This window comes from Camelina sativa, chromosome 8 (genome assembly GCF_030686135.1).
Source record: "Camelina sativa cultivar CO46 ecotype springtype chromosome 8, ASM3068613v1".
NCBI lineage: Eukaryota > Viridiplantae > Streptophyta > Magnoliopsida > Brassicales > Brassicaceae > Camelina > Camelina sativa.
This window is the reverse complement of record NC_141887.1, coordinates 10,014,120-10,030,469: the sequence shown is the minus strand read 5'-3', so window position 1 is coordinate 10,030,469 and position 16,350 is coordinate 10,014,120. Positions and strand designations below refer to the sequence as shown.

General features: G+C 35.2%; 2 protein-coding genes, 1 long non-coding RNA gene, 1 other non-coding gene and 4 pseudogenes across 12 annotated transcripts; 5 read left to right on the top strand and 3 right to left on the bottom strand.

The window, feature by feature from the left end:
* The first annotated feature begins 423 nt into the window (after nt 1–423).
* LOC104706932 (S-protein homolog 12 pseudogene) lies at nt 424–1,198 on the top strand (annotated as a pseudogene). Its single transcript, XR_015563359.1, has one exon. The product of XR_015563359.1 is annotated as an S-protein homolog 12 pseudogene (transcript).
* A 1,217-nt stretch (nt 1,199–2,415) lies between these two features.
* On the top strand, nt 2,416–3,142 carry LOC104709417 (S-protein homolog 13 pseudogene; annotated as a pseudogene). Its single transcript, XR_015564703.1, has one exon. The product of XR_015564703.1 is annotated as an S-protein homolog 13 pseudogene (transcript).
* A 688-nt stretch (nt 3,143–3,830) lies between these two features.
* On the top strand, nt 3,831–5,040 carry LOC104706930 (uncharacterized; annotated as a pseudogene).
* Nucleotides 5,041–5,147: 107 nt separating this feature from the next.
* On the bottom strand, nt 5,148–7,473 carry LOC104706929 (large ribosomal subunit protein uL15c-like). 6 transcript variants are annotated; one of them, XM_087463416.1, is made up of 4 exons: nt 6,541–7,473; nt 6,328–6,367; nt 5,912–6,060; nt 5,148–5,823 (listed from the first exon to the last, which is right to left on the bottom strand). In XM_087463416.1, exons 3-4 carry the CDS (start codon nt 5,996–5,998, stop codon nt 5,587–5,589), a joined length of 324 nt encoding a protein of 107 aa, XP_087319542.1. In that variant the 5' UTR covers nt 5,999–6,060; nt 6,328–6,367; nt 6,541–7,473; the 3' UTR covers nt 5,148–5,586. The 6 variants fall into 6 exon arrangements, with proteins under 6 accessions (XP_087319542.1, XP_087319544.1, XP_087319546.1 ...); XM_087463418.1 differs by having other exon boundaries at nt 5,912–6,139; nt 6,541–7,465; XM_087463420.1 differs by having other exon boundaries at nt 5,912–6,026; nt 6,541–7,465.
* On the bottom strand, nt 6,793–6,887 carry LOC147939875 (small nucleolar RNA Z223). The gene has a single exon (XR_015564939.1). It is a non-coding gene; the product is annotated as a small nucleolar RNA Z223 (small nucleolar RNA).
* A 126-nt stretch (nt 7,474–7,599) lies between the features above and the next one.
* On the top strand, nt 7,600–9,012 carry LOC104706927 (uncharacterized). The gene is made up of 4 exons (XR_015563390.1): nt 7,600–8,034; nt 8,138–8,178; nt 8,620–8,676; nt 8,777–9,012. It is a non-coding gene; the product is annotated as an uncharacterized LOC104706927 (long non-coding RNA).
* Nucleotides 9,013–9,467: 455 nt separating this feature from the next.
* Nucleotides 9,468–10,516, top strand: LOC104706926 (TLC domain-containing protein At5g14285 pseudogene; annotated as a pseudogene). Its single transcript, XR_015563389.1, has one exon. The product of XR_015563389.1 is annotated as a TLC domain-containing protein At5g14285 pseudogene (transcript).
* Nucleotides 10,517–12,403: 1,887 nt separating this feature from the next.
* On the bottom strand, nt 12,404–12,981 carry LOC109126069 (defensin-like protein 75). Its single transcript, XM_019229147.2, has 2 exons — nt 12,841–12,981; nt 12,404–12,684 (listed from the first exon to the last, which is right to left on the bottom strand). The coding sequence occupies exons 1-2, from the start codon at nt 12,905–12,907 to the stop codon at nt 12,500–12,502; spliced, it is 252 nt and encodes an 83-aa protein (XP_019084692.1). The 5' UTR covers nt 12,908–12,981; the 3' UTR covers nt 12,404–12,499.
* Nucleotides 12,982–16,350: the final 3,369 nt, after the last annotated feature.

Below are 16,350 nucleotides of genomic sequence, written 5' to 3'. Positions count from 1 at the left end.
CGATCGACACATATGAAGCATCGATCGATGCTTACTCTTGAACTGGTCTCCCAACTTCGTAGCTCAGCCTCAATGCTTGATTACGCTCTAAATCTTCCTATTTAGCTCCATTATGCTCTCATCCATGCTAAATCCTATAAAGATTCTAAAAATACTAAAAAGACTCTATAAATAAGACTTATATCATGGCTAAAAACACCTGAAAACCATGATATATCAACAAGTTAAACCGGATGATTAATGTAAAGCTTTTGGTTTCGAGTTATTACCAAAGATATATCAACAAAGTAATTACAAAAATTGTGGATAATGTTAGAGAATGACTTGTTCATCCTCTTGACAGTTACATGTCTAAAAATAGTAATGAAAATGTGGATGCGAGAATAACTAAATCCTTAAGCCGTTACATGTCTAAAAATAGTGGTTCCTGTACGAACCGCTATCACCGTCCCAAAATCAAAGAAGCAAAATCGAGTGAGCAGAAAAGAAAGAAGAAAGAACAATACAATAATTTTACACATATGGGAACTAAAAAGATTCCCGAAACCCGCAACGGGAACATTGTTCTTGTACTTATCATCACCATAATGATGGTGACTCACTCCCATGGATTTAAACTAGAGATCTGCAACGAGCTCGAGGGAAGGTACAGGAGACTTGTGTACAAATGCTGGTCCCGCGACAACGATTTTGGGTGGCGACAGAACTGGCCAGATCAGATCAGGGACTGGTCCTTCGCCATGTCGCTATTCCACACCTTCTTCTACTGCCACTTCCATACAGGGTACGGGCGCGTGGATAAGCAGCTAGTAGCGTCGTGGAATATGAAAGAGCAGTGTGGGGACAGGAGCACATGCACTTGGGTTGTTAAGAAGGACGGACTCTACTTGAGACATTGGAAGACCATATATTATAGTAACAAGTATGGTAATGAGAGGTGGAATGAGTATGTTCAACATGATATCCTCAAGAAATCTTGGAGCTAAATTAACAACTTGTCGACGTTGAGCGTTATGAAGATCTCGAGGATGTCGTTATTTTCGTCTCTGTATGTTTATATTCATGGTAATAAAAACATAAATTGTGTAACTATATATATGGTAAAAAAATGAGAAAGAACGTATCTATAGTATGGTGTTAATTGATTGTATTGTGAAATGTGAATAAATCAATAGCTGGGTACACTTGACAATGGTAATCAAATGAATAACAAAAAGTGAAATAGTAGATTGATGGAACCTGAGAAACCTCTTAGCTGCTTTTGTTAGCTGACCAAAGGTATGTTTTTGAGATAACGCTTTTAGTAATGTTTTTGAGAAAAATCTGAGAATATCCTCTATATTTCTTCTAGTTGTTTAGAATCTAGTTTCGTCTTTGTTCCTCGAGTAAAAAATTGTGCATGTCGAGCTGATAGTCTAGCTAAATCTTCTTTAGTTTCAGACTCTTTGTATGGCTCCGAATTTTTTTTTTTGATTAAATATGGCTGCGAAATTAAAGTTAATGAAAACACCCTTTTGTCCCCAACAAAAAAAGTAACATTTTTGATATCATCACTTTTTGTGACCGGTAATTGTCAAAGCGGCACACAATGAATGACAGAGATACAAGAATACCAATCAAACCTGATTTTAAGCAGAGAGAACAATTGTTTTGGAGTACGTAAAAACGGAATAACGTAGTGTAAAAAAGAAACAGTACAAAGAACGAAAGTAATTTTTATTTCCATTTTTAGGAATCATTTGTGTGATTGTTTAAAACGAAAAGCGGTATGGGTTACTACTAAAATTAGCATAACATCTCTAAAATTCCAAAAATAGCACCAATTAATCTATGAAAATTAAATCCTAAATTCAAAATACTAAACCCTACCTCTCAAAACTATATTCTAAATGTGAAATTGAGAACCCAAACCTAAAAACAAATTTCTAAAAATTAATTTTAAATATTTTAATGCGTTAAATAGTGCTATTTTTGGAAAATTAAGGAATATGTGCTAAGTTTGGAAAAAAAACTTATTTTAGTACTATTTTAGGGTATTTCTCTATTTATAATAACTGACATATCATTTATTTTCTTAAACACTAAAAATAAATAATAATAAAACGTATTTTCTTAATTATGAAAACGTGAAGGACTTGGTTAATGTTGTGCATAACAAAAAAAGTTGCAAAACCGCGTTACAAAACTAATAACGTGTACGACAACGTTCTAAGCGTATCATATACATATGTAATAAACAATCTCAAAGAGGATGATGTCAATTGCGGTCAAAGTTTCTGAAACAGCACATTTTTATTTTTCAACTTTTGGGATTTATTCTCTGTTTTCTCTCCAAATATAGATGAAAATAGCTTCTAGTAATTCTAAATTTGGAAGCCGTACCAGTAACGGTCTAATTGCCATTTAATGCACATTATATATCGATTCCATCTTTACCTGTCCCAATTTATTTCGTAAGCCCCAAGACTTGACGAAATTACGTATTAAGAAAACATAGCGATCGTTTGATCCAAATGGGGAGAGACCTGTTCTGGTGCTTCTTCGTGGTCGCGGTGGCGTTGTTACCTAAACCAACCATTGCGGGGCGTCTCGAGCTAAAGAATGAGATCACGGGGGTCCCTAGGGTCCGGAAAGCGAAGCTGGCTGTACGGTGCTGGTCAAACGAGGACGACCTGGGATGGGATATGCTAAAGCCGAAGGAATCACGGATATGGAAGTTCACGACAATGAACATGTGGCCGTTCCAGAAAACTGAGTTCAGGTGCCAGTTTCGTAGTGGGTTTGGAACCACGAACGATGACGTGATGACAGTGTTCTCTGTCAAGGATGGGTTTCGGAAAGAGTGCGGTGTAGGAGGGAATGAGTGTTTTTGGGTTGCTAAGAAAGATGGATTCTATCTAAGAAGGATCGTAAAGGATGACGATGGTCGCAAGAAATTTGTTGACGTCCTCAGAAGCAAATGGGTTTGGAAATGGTGAATCTTCAATCTTCTTACCCAACATGCATCGATATCTTCTTCTTTATTTTTTATTTTGTTTGGCAACAACATGCAAAATTGTGTGTTTGCAAGTGACAAAACACAACATTATTTGGATTCGAGTCTTGGTCACAACCATCAATATTACTTATTCATTCTTTTTTACCCCATTGTATTAGAATCGTACGACAGTATATTGAAGATATATTCATGGGGATGGGGTTATAAATACATGAAAGTATACGTTGAGTTGAGATATACGACAAATACTATTAGGTGTTGTTCGTTTGGTGTGTTGGATGCAGTATCTAGATGCACATATAGATTATTGTTTGTTTAGTGATACTTAAGAAATAAACCAGATGCGATATCTGGATCCATTTTAAAAACTCATCTAAAAAATTTTGAATTTCTGGATGAGATATTTTTGAGAGTTTGGCTATAGTAATCTCATCCAGAAATTGTAAATGACGATAATACCTCTAATTTTAATTCTCAAATTTTTTCTGCAACATTTGCTGTTGATTAACTTCTCTTCTCGCTTGTACTGATGATCTGTGTGGGTTTTGTTTGTTAAAATCGAAAGTATTAGATGACAATAGGATCTCTTGACTAGACTTTTATCGTGCTTCTCTGTTCTCTAATCCGATTCACCTTGTTCTTAGGCTATTGTAATTGAACTCTGTTTTTTTTTTTTTTTTTGTGCGATTGCAGTTTGTATTGTATAGATCTGTTACCCTCATCGAACTTTGTTCCTTCTTCTCTGGATTGTTGTTAAAGTACGAATTTTTAAAGTTTGATGTTACTTATGGGGAAGTTAGTTTATTGCAGGGTTTATAAAAAAGACTGTTTCTTCAAGTTATACAACAACATTACATGCCGAAAGAGAAGAAAGACCGGTCGGATAGGTATAGACGATCATCGCCGCCTTGGTTTGAAGAAGCCTAGTGAGAAACAAGTTAAGGAATGGGAAGAGGCTCGTTGTCCTGTCTGTATGGAACATCCTCACAATGGGATTCTTCTCATTTGTTCTTCCTATGAAAACGGCTGTCGTCCTTACATGTGCGACACTAGCCATCGCCATTCTAACTGTTTTGATCAGTTCCGCAAAGCTTCTAAAGAGAAGCCACCGTCTTTGTCTTTACTTCATGACCAAGAGGAAAGTTATGTACCTACTACTACTGAGACAGAAGATAATGTAGCATTAGACTCAACTGCTGCATCTGAGTTTACAGTTGCGACTTTTGGAGAAGGTGAGAGCAGGGGAGAAGAATTAGTAGATGAAGGTGGTATTGTAGCAACAGAGGACGACCAAGAAAAAAACAAACCACCTAAGCTTACTTGTCCGTTATGCCGTGGACATATGAAAGAATGGGTAGTCGTGGAACCTGCTCGGTGCTTTATGAACTCAAAACATAGAAGCTGTTCTTGTGAGACTTGTGATTTCAGCGGAACCTACTCCGATCTGAGAAAGCACGCAAGGGTTCAGCATCCAGGAGTAAGGCCATCAGAAGCAGATCCAAAGAGACAGAGAAGCTGGAGGAGGCTAGAAAGGCAGAGAGATTTAGGGGATTTAATTAGCACACTCCAATCTTCTTTTTGGAGGAGAAGAAAGAAGTAGTGACGAATTGAATCTGTTTGATGATGGTGGCTTGCTTACAGTGTTCTTGCTCATCCGCGTGTGTTTAGACCAGAGTCAAGTGGCCCAAGGAGTAGCTGGTGCCTGGTCAGGTACATCTAGAGCTAGGTCACAGATTGGTGGGAGAAGAAGATCTTCAAGACCTTCAAGGCTTTGGGGTGAGAGCTATGAAGGTAATACTGGAACATCATCTAGAGACGAGGAAAATAATCAATCTTCTGATGAACAAGAGTCTGGATCCCGAAGACGTCGTACTAGAAGAAGAGCTTTCATTGACGATGATGATGAAGAAGAGCTACCAATTTGTGTTTTAAGAATTTATGGAGAAGAAAAAATTGGGGGAACGTTTGTAGTAATAACCCCACTTATGGAAAACCCTATTCTGTAAAATTTATTTAGAGATTGAAAAAAAAAGTTTCGACTATTGAGGAACAAAATAATTTAGTTATACCGTTCACAAATCTCTCTGATAATAAACTCTTAATCAACATAATATTAAAATAACTTCACCATACAAAAAGACTAAACGCATTGTAATTAAAAAACGCCTTCTCATAAACACAATTGATCTCTTCTGCAGCTTTACAACGTTAACAAGGAGCTTGAAAATGAAGTATGATAAGTTTTGAGATACTGCTAACTCCAATTGCACAACTAACCGATTACAACTAACTGATAAGAACAGAGAGAGAGACTAGCACATCACTAGCTCAGCTCCCAACACACCATAAGAGAGAGTCTAGCACATCACTAGCTCACCTCTCAAAACACAAGCACATCGCTTGCCCAACATTCACAATATTCAACATAATGAAGAAGATGAGCTTCCAAGGCTCTTTTAAACTCATTCTGCAACGGCAAAGCCTCTCTTTCTTTTCGAGTCTTTTCCTCCACTCTTTGCTCTACTCCACGTCATCAGTTTGTTTCTTCTTCTTTAAGTAGTACGATGATGAATCGTATCAAAGTAATATTAAGCAGAAGCTGCAGGCTCTGAAGTTGTTGCTTCTGCTGCTGCTGCAGCTCTCTTCTTGGCAAAGTATTCATCTGCTCGTGCTTGGTTCTTTGCAACCGAAGGCTTAACCCATTTCTTCCTTCCGGGCAACACAGTGAGTGTACATCCTGAAGCTTCAAGTTTCTCTTTTGCTTGTGTCGAGAAGGCACGAGCTTTGAAGTTGAGCTTCATGCTTAGTTCTCCGGTACCCAAAATCTAAAAAATCCAAGACCAGTCAAAAGCGTTGATATAGAGAAAAAGATGATCGAGTAAGAAGCAATATACAGTTAGGAAAACTACTAACCTTGAGAGGAAGTTTCCTTTCCCTCCCTGAAGGATTGATCAAACCCTTCTGCTTCAGTGACTCCAATGAAGAAAGAATGAGGTGCATTCATCAAGCCGTTCATAGCTTTCTATATCTAGAATGCAATACAACATCCTCAACATGGGAGGCTGAGTGATAAGATTGATCGGATATAAACATGAATCAGGTTCAGCTAGATACGTCCACAAATATTTTAAAGAGTTCAACCTTTCAATAGGATGGACAAAAAGCAATGGAGTTTGAAGGTTTTCAGAAACCAAAGAAACATATAAAAATAATGAAAGTTTGATATAACTAGTTAAGTAAGATGCATCATCCATTAATTACCACATTTCTATAAACCAAAAAGGAGTTGACATTATCAGAATAAGATAAAAGGGGTGAAGAGGAAGTACCTTTCCTCAAAGCCAGAGCCACGACTGCATCATTCTCAACCTGAAACACAAGCAAAAGAAACAACCTTACCTAAATTAAAATACGCAAACGGTGGCAGTGTCCACATACCTAAGATGGTTCTTCACTGAACTTGAACAAGAATTGTTGTTATTCATTCCCCAACATTTGCAGGAAAGATAATTAAATAGATGATACAGTCAAACATCTCATACCTTCTGATCCGCTAAAGATTTTGAATCTTCTAATATTTCTGCCTTTGCTGTGATTCTACAAGAGGGGATCAAGAAATTTGAAACATAGCACAATTCCCATTCTTCCCCAACAACTTGTACCAATCTTAATTTCCCTTAAATCATCATAATTTATCATTGCCAACCTTTCTCATTTACAAGAACTTGTAACGGCCAAATAAATCAACTTTCTATAGGTCTCGAAAACAAACACTTGGTAAAAGAAACACTAATAAAGGGCTCAGATAAGAATACAGCTTTTTCAATCAAGAATTTTCTGAAGCAGAACTGGCGTATCAAGCTGTTACAATTAATCATCACTGCCCAAAACAAAACTCAAAAAAGCCAAAACTTTGAAGACGATAAAACAAGAAACTAAAAGGCTCGCAGTAACAGTAACACAATATCCTCCTCTTTAGTATTTACTTCCACATAGAGTAACTTTTAAACAATCTACACAAACACATCACAAAGATGAATCCATGAATACAAACAAAGAAAGAACACAACAAAACCTAACAAATGAAACGGCTTTTATGCAATGTAGCAAAAAAAGAAAAAAAAAAAACAAAATGAAACCCAGATCGAAAACTACTAAAACAGATTAACACCCACATCGAAAGATTCCGAATTTGAGAGAAATAAAAATCAGATTCTTTTTTTTTATGGGAAAAATCTGAGCTGGGTTGCGTTTGATTGTCTCGATTGATGTTCTTATGAACGATGTTTGAATCGTTGGTGAATTTTTTTGGGGGAGGTGACATCATTCTTCTTCGTGGTCTTGGTCTCTGATCGTTTGTTAGATTTCAGGAATCCATCGCCGTTAACATCGACAGAGAAAAGAGAGAAAGGGTCGGAAAAGAAAAAAAAAAAAAAAAAAATGATTTATACTCTTACAACCTTACCTAACAACTTAAACCTCTCTCTGTGTGGGCTTTAGTTTTTATTTATAAAGGCTCAGTAATAAATGAGCCTTCTTTCCAGCCCATTATAAAAACTCTGCCACTCCCATTAAACCCTAGATTACTTGTCTCTAGAGACACTCTCTGTAATCTAAAGGTATTCTCCAATTCAATTGAAATATCTCTGTTTGAGCTTGTTGATGCATATCTTTTGTATCATGGTTTAAGTAGACATATGAGTCGCTTGGTTAGTTCAAATTTTGAACTTCAATAGATTTAAAGTCTTGATTTTTAGATTCTGTGTATGAGCTTATTAGAGTTCTTAAGTTGTATTTTGATGTTTTAGAACATATAGTTCAAGTCTTAGATGACATTGATGGAGATATCAAGCTTACTTAATTTTTTTTAGCAAATATATATTTTTTTTGGTGTCTTTTCTGTTAAAAAGGTTCTGTAATGAAGAAATCTCGAGAAAGTGGTTTCTTGTCCTGTGGTTTGTGTGGGACGATGCTGATCTTGAAAACAACCAAGTGTGCAGAATGTCCACTTTGCAAAACAACGAGAAATGCTAAAGGTATCCATGAATGTCTCTCTTTATATCCTCAAAATCGAAACAGTTTTTGTTTTCTTGTTTCTTGGTTGGTTGGTTGGTTAATTTCGTTATTTGTGCTTTTCAGATATCATTGACAAGAACATAGCTTACACAGTTTCTGCTGAGGTATGTTTTTTGCTGCATCATATATTTTTAATCTTTTATGTTATTCATAAGTTGTGTCGTGTAAATTTGGTTTCTGTTTCACTGAGTTGCGATGATCTCTATGCTCTTGATTTGTGTTAGTCCATTGTTATTAGGCTATGAACACGCACACACACAAAGTGAAAAAAATCATTTCCTGCTATGTAATTAGTTTCAGGCATGAACATTAGACACTGTTTTGTTATTTTTTTGCAAGAACATTGTGTCATGAACATTAGTATACAACTTATGTTCTTTGCTTATTAGAGGATATCAGAAGAGAATTAGGAATATCTCTGTTTGGTGAAAAGGCGCAGGAAGACGCAGAGCTACCAAATGTTTGCAATAAGATAACAGATCTTTCACGCTTTCTATTCTCAATCCATGGCTTGTGATGTTGATGGATGATTCTTCTCTTTGCAGATCAAAAAGGCGTGCGAGAAATGCCAGCACCCAGAGCTTGTATACACAACCAGACATGTATGATACTCCAGCTTTTTAATTTTGTGGTTTCAAGTTCTTTTCTTCTTTGATTCAACTTCAAAGAATTGTGTTCATGGGATATTTCTGGTTTTTGCAGACGAGATCAGCGGATGAAGGACAGACAACATACTACACTTGCCCCAATTGTAGTCATAGATTCACAGAAGGTTGAGGTTATAATCATCTCGTCAACATGTGATTCAAATTTCACAGAGCATACGAGTTTTGTTTCTTTACATCAATATTATCTATCAACTTTCATATCTGGTGTGATCATTAGAACTTATGTGTAGTTTCTTGCATTTATGTTACGATCTCAAACATTCAATGTCATCATTATCAGTAGCTGTTAAAATCATCTAGTAAAGTCCACGTGGATATGGTTGTTTAGGCAGTTTCAAATGCGGTAGTATAGCCTTTTTTACATAATGTAAAACATGTCTCGGATCCAATTTCCCGAAGCATATTCTTCCTTCCGCACTGAGGGCTATACTACCGCACTTGAAACTGTCTGAACAAACGTATCTACCTGGGCTTTACATTACTAGACTTTACTGACTACAATATTTCATTTCCCTCCTTTTCTGTTTGTTCGTTGTTTTAGTCTTCACACATTAAAAAAAAAAAAACAATGTAACATTGGATCATACAACAAATCAAAGAGTATTTGCTCTACAACTCCGTGTTTTACACATCTTGTATAGTACGAAACGAATATCCATAGAAGCCTCCAGAGCACACTACTATTTGTACGCATACACGTCAAACGTAATCTTAATCCTTAATCCAACGGCTACAAAAACATTCCATACACCCCACCACACAAGATCATTTAATTCTCTCAATTTAAAAACCGCCACTTTCACATTAAACGTCCCAAACAGTTTAAAAAAAAAACAGAACCATGGCAACCTCGTCGTTTGACCATTCTTCTTCTCCGGCGACACTTCCGTCGTTTCTCCTCCTCTTCCTCGCCGTATACCTCATCGGGTATTTCATAATTTTCCGGTCATGGAAATCATCATCACATTTAGGAGCTAGCTGCTTAATGTCACTCTTCCACGGCACCCCCGCGGTCGTAATGGCTTCTCACACGCTTTTAACAATCCCACGCGCCGTCGTTCACTCATTCGCTTCACCCAACAACGTCGTGGAATCAACCGTGCTCGACCTCAGCATGGCTTATTTCACCGTTGATCTCTTCCACTACCTAATCTTTCTCCCTAACGACTTCATCTTCATCCTCCACCACATGGCAACGCTCTACGTCTTCGTCACGTGCCGGTTCGCCGTCGGTCATGGAGCTCACGCGCTTCTCCTGCTCTTGGTCCTCGCGGAGGTGACGAGCGCATGTCAGAACGTTTGGACGATCACCGGGTATAGGAAACACGACGTCGTTATGGCGAGGAGAGTGAGGGAGCTATTGTCTCCGCCCTTTTACTTGTTTTACACTCTTGTTCGTGGACTAGCTGGTCCGGTGGCTTTGTACGATATGGCGGCGTTTTACGTCAGTGGTGCGGCCGAGGGAGCGGTTCCACGGTGGGCTTGGTTGTCGTGGCTTGTTGTGATTGGGGTTGCTATTGTGGTTAGTGTTTTGTGGGTTTTACGTAATTGGGTTGATTGGTTTAGAGAGAAGAACAACTCTAACAAGAAATCTAAATGAAATGATTAATATTTTTCTTTTTCCGAACAAAAAGGTAAAAATTGTTTGATTGGATAGAATTCTAGATTAAGTAATGTTCATTCAAATTTATTTGATTGTATATTGTGTAATGTTCTATTAACAATATTGTACTTTTATGTGGATCTAAAATCTTACTGTTATTTGTGTTGTAAAGTTTTTGAATCACTCTGCAAACATGAGAATCTTACGTAAATCAATAAATTATACTTGTCAACCCTTGAATGTTTTAACCTTTATTTAACATATTTTATATTCCATTTAAAAAGTAAAACATCCTTTAAATTTGTGATTAGGCCAAAAAGTTGCCTAACTCATGGGATAAGTGTATACAATTTAGAAATGTTCACGCCACATGGGATTATACTGGTCGATGACTTGCTCATTTGGTAATTATATTAAAATTAAATGGGAGTTGACTCAGAAAATAAAATTACGTTGACAAAAACATCTTATACACTATAACCTCTATAAATTAATACTCTTTAAATTAATAATTGCTATAAATTAATAAATTTTTTCGATTCCGAGTTGGGCCGGTGTAAAAAATGACACATTTCGATAAAATAATAAGATAATAATTTTTTTAGAAATCCTATGTAAAAATATGGTCTCATCAATATCATAAATTAATAGTCAAATAAACTAATATATATATATATATATATATATATATATATCTAAAAAAATCTAGTGAAATATGACTCTATTGTTGTTTGTCTATTCTTGAATTTGCATTCTTGTTGGAGCGCATCTCTAATCTTTTTCATTGTTGTCTTCTCAAATCGCATACAAAAATTATGGAGAGTGATCGATGTGATAATTGCTTCTTTAGTAATTGTTCTAAAGGTACTGCAATATCTTTTTCGACTTTATCATTACCATGAAGGATAGTAGTAGCAATTTGTTCTAAACTCTAAACTTCTAACATTTATTATTTTTACCTAAATAATCTAGTAAACAATTGACATTCATCCTATTACGATAGCCAAGACTAGAAATTAAAAAAATTCTTTAAAAATGTAAAGGATAACAAAAGTATCTTATTTTGTAACTGAAAATTTTCAAAACTATGAAAATTAGAAAATCTCTTCATAAATTAATAAAATATTAATTTATCGATAAATTAATAATTATTAATTTATCGATAAATTAAACTTCTGTAAATTAATAAAATTTTATGGTCCCGACCTTATTAATTTATAGAGGTTTTACTGTAGTATTTTTTTTCAATACCAAGTCTCTTGCTGGCTTACATGTCTTTATTTTTAATGAAGGGTTACCCAATTCCTTGTCGATAACAACGTTGGATGGGCCGGGATGAACTGATTCGTCAAAAAAAGAACTCAAATAAAATATAGACTCATAACAAAACCACAACTTATAAGTATTAGTCAAGAAACTTGTACATTTAAAAAAAAAAATATATAATATTGAATTATATTAAAGAATATAAATAAATAATTTTACAACAACTGCATCATTTAAGCTAAAATTGGATAGTTAAAATTTCTAAAGAAAATGTTTTAGGGACACAAACCACAGTTGGAGTCCACTCTCGTAACGCCTATCCCCCATAAGTAGGATCGACAAAAGCTGGTTCAGATTTTCTTATCAGTCCTGTAGATTAGTTGAGTTGTAGAACTAGAGTCCTCCCCATGCCTTCTCCCATTCCTTTCTTTCCAAATTGCATATAAAGTTGCCTGAAAAACATACTCAACTAGGAAATTCTCTACACGCTGGTTGCGAAGCTTAGAGACGTCGAAAATGATAGATTGTCAATCCGTTGAATCTGGCCTTACAAAATATTTTTTAGCTAAAGCGCCGTCTATATAACTGATGAGTAACCGGAAGAAAGGAAGAGATGCTCGCGAGTTTCATTTGAGAGAGAAATATGTTATTTTTATTCTGATGTATTTATAATTTATAATTCAAAAGATTCATCTAATAGATGATATATTCATTTTTAACCCTTTTTTTTACCTCAAATATATATATATATATATATATTTTTCACAGAACACTTTTTCATGCACCATGATAAGTGAAAAGAAGAAAAGAGATATCGATTTATTTTTTGTTTATATTTGTGAGATTCTTATTTAGTGACCATACATACAATACGATACTAAAAACGGTTTAGTTGTTCAATAGAGCAGTCTGTTCAAAGATTTGATTCTTTCGTGGTTTGCAGCAACAACTCGCTTTGGTTCTAAAAGATGCACAAGTCCAATCTTTATAACCTTTCGATATGCAAAGCTGTTGACAATTGCTAGTGCACGGTCCAATACAATCAGCGTCAACGGTGATTGCGTTCGCTTGTTCTACAAAATAATAAAATTTAGTTAAAAAACAAATACAATAAACCCCAAAAATATATGTATACTTTTTATGTCAAAAATTAGGTAAATAAGCTTTAACATAGCTAAGAACGTATTTTGAATAATCAAGAGTATTGATAATGAGAATGCTTGATTAACCTGCAATGACCAACAACAAAATTATTGCGATGGTACCAACAACATCTAGTGATCTAATCTTGGCCATACTTTTTTCTGAAGTGTTGTAAATATTTGTTTTTTTTTTATGTCTTGAGGTTGATGAATTTGGCTGAGAGCTAATAGGTATTTATATAATTAATGGTGAGAGATATTCTGAATAAAAATTGAATAAGATACATTGAACAAATTATTCTTCTTGAAATTTTGACTACAATTGATTTGTTGAAACTTTGAATATAAGATTATCACCTAGTGAATTAGGAAGAAAATAAATTTAGGATGAGAAGAAATGACTATATATGTAATTTATATAATCTACCATATACCAAATTTGGTTTAAAATGCTTAATTAGAATGATATAAGACTTTGACTATTTATAAGGAAATATATTACAAAAAAAATTCAAAAATGTCTTGGTTAATTTAATTATATAAGTAAAATGAAATAAAAGAAAGGTTGAAATATTGTTTAAAATGTTATTAAGTAGGCCATATTCTAAAGAATACCATATTTTTTTTTCTCTCTTCATATATACATAATTTTAATGAAATAATAAAATTTTTAATCGATTGTGAGATTTTACGTGATAAAAAGAAAACATTTATGTTTTTTTAACTATATGTGTTATTAAAGATAAATATTTTTATAGCACATAATTAAGAGAAAATAAATAGAAGACTAACTTTTTATCTTTATATTTTAAAGGATATATCTTTCTTTTATATGCTTAAGAAAATAAATCCCAGTCCATTCAGAATCAAAAATATAAATGAAAATTTAACCAAACTAACTGATTTTAGTTAATATTTTATAATTTTCGTATATTTAAAATAGATTTTAATATATGTAATAAAAATAAGTTTTATTATTTGTGTCACTACGTTGAAGTCATTTTTAATTAAAGAGTTATTTTCAGTTATGTCTAAAAAGTAAAAACTATTTTCAATTACTGGATGCAATTACGATGGAACATTCATGAATCACACAACTAAGGCAATGTTGTATTTTTCGTGATGGTGAATGCACAAACAACCCCCTAGAGAGTAAAATTCAGGCCCTAACAATTGCGATGCAAAATGCTGGGAGTAAATAGCATATTCACTGATAAAAGGTGACTTAATGCTATTAACTATTCAACTAAAGGTGACTTATACCAAGAAGTGATGCTTGATCAAACCAATTATTAGAATCAAGCCACTGCATTTCCTGAGCCAAATCTTCAATCATTAAAGAAATCTCTTGACACAGAGGATTTGATCGGTCTTCGGCATTGAAGGCATAAACTTGATTTCTAATCTCAATCCAGCTCCAACCTGGAACTTTCTTAACACCTCTCTCCTTCATCATCTTCTTCACATTCGCTTTCTCTTCCCATTTCTTGAGATCACTATACATATGAGACAACGAAACATATGTAAAATGATCATCTGGTTCAATCTCTAGCAAATGGTTAGCCACTTGAGTAGCCATTTCTATCTCCTCACAAGATAGCATTCTCTTCACCACCACTGAAACGCTATGTGAAGAGAATGGTATCCAATGGTTTGAGCCTTGAAGAAGGAGCACTGCTTACCAAGGATGTCAGTGCAATCTTGTTGAACCAGCCTGTTCAAAGGAAGAAAGAGAGGAAAGAGAAGGTGACTGTTTCTAAGGAAGTGAGTGCAGTAATTCAGTGTAGGACTACTGAGAAGTTACCAGATCCTGGAAGCTTTGTACTTGATTGCTCACTCACTCTGTGATCTCGGTTCTAGTATCAACTTGATGCCACATTATATTGTTGTGAAACTTGGGATGACCGAATTCAAGCCAACTAGATTGTCTCTTATCTTAGCTGATATTCCAATTAAGGTTGGAAACTTCATGATTCCCACTGACTTTGTGGTGCTGAAGTATGATAAAGAGCCTAAAGACCCTCTCATCTTAGGAAGATCTTTCTTAGCTACAGCTGGTGTCATCATAGATGTGAAGAAGGGACACATAACACTGAATGTGGATGGTTTAGGTATGAACTTGGAGATGGATAAGCTGAGGAGAGCTCCTACTATTGATGGACAGAATTTTTCTGTTGAAAAAGTTTCTGCTACTCGAGTTGCAGGTTTATGATCGATTGATGCTCCATTAGCATCGGTCGACACCCCTCCACATCCGAGACAGATCTTGTCCAAAACTGATGCTCCAAATCATAAAGCTGTTCCCAAACAGAAAGCCCCCCACTCCACAATCCAGAGTCCTCAGGTAAGGCAAAGGTATGCATCTTCTTTACCCAAACTCCCTCCTATCATCAACAAGACCTTCAAAGATACAAAAACTGTTTTGCAGTTAACCAAGCCACGAGATTATCGTAGAGCGCTTGTTTCTTATGTTGATGATTTTGCAGGACATACAAGAAGACCCGTCCCTAAATCCCGCCTTGGTCCTGTTCCTCATGTCCTTGGTAGACCTCACTCTTCTACTGCTTATACACCACCTTTGATGAAGAGGACATTTTTTCGGCAGCATTCACTGCCACGTTCTGATCCATCGGACGTCTAAGCTTCGACACAGTCAAGCTAATGACTTAAAACAAGCGCTTGGTGGGAGGCAACCCACTGGTAGGAACTACTTATCTTTCAATTTTTCTTTTAGGATTACTAACTTATTGATATTTGGTTTTGAGTTTTATTTATTAAAAAAAAAATTGAAAAGTTTCGGACATTATTGATCAAAGAGGAGCATCGACCGACGCTACCTGGGCATCGGTCGACACCAGTTGGTAACCCGAGAACTGTTCAAATTTTTCATACATTTTCCATAGATTTTTGTTTATTTTTGCTTTCCTCTTACTTGAAAACACTGGGGACAATGTCGTTTAAGTCTGGGGGAGGTTAGTACTAACTACTAACATAGTTTTTGGTTTTTAGTGTGTTAAAACCGTATTTTTGTTTTTATTGAGTCAAAATTTTAGTTTTATTTTGGAAACTATGATTTTTCTTTTTAGAGTATTGCCTTGGTTGATTAATGCTGCAGACTGAATCTATAAATCCGACTAATGAAAAATCCAATGGCTGACCAGTAAACCAGAGACATCCAAATTTCCAACATAATCCATAAAAGCCTGAGGTAATTTCTGCACTTTTCTTTTTAACTCATCAAGGAGATTGATGTTCATAGAGCTTGACTCCTTGTTCATACCTGACAAGTAAGATTTCAAAAAAAAAAAAAAATGGCATTCCTCTCCCTTATTTAAGTTGAAAAGATTACTCCTGAGAGCTTTGTTTAGAAAAAAAAAAAAGAGAATAAAAGATGATATGATTTTGATCAGTTTAGAGAGGTAGGTAAATTACCTGTGACCTCATTATTCTACTCTTGAGTCAAATGATCACACAAAGCTTGGAAGCGAGGGGTAGGTAAATTACCGATGATCCCATTGTTCGCCTACACTTTTGATTGAAAAAAAAAAAAAAACAGCAAAGCAAAGCTCAAAGGAGGATAAGAATAGAATAAGTCTG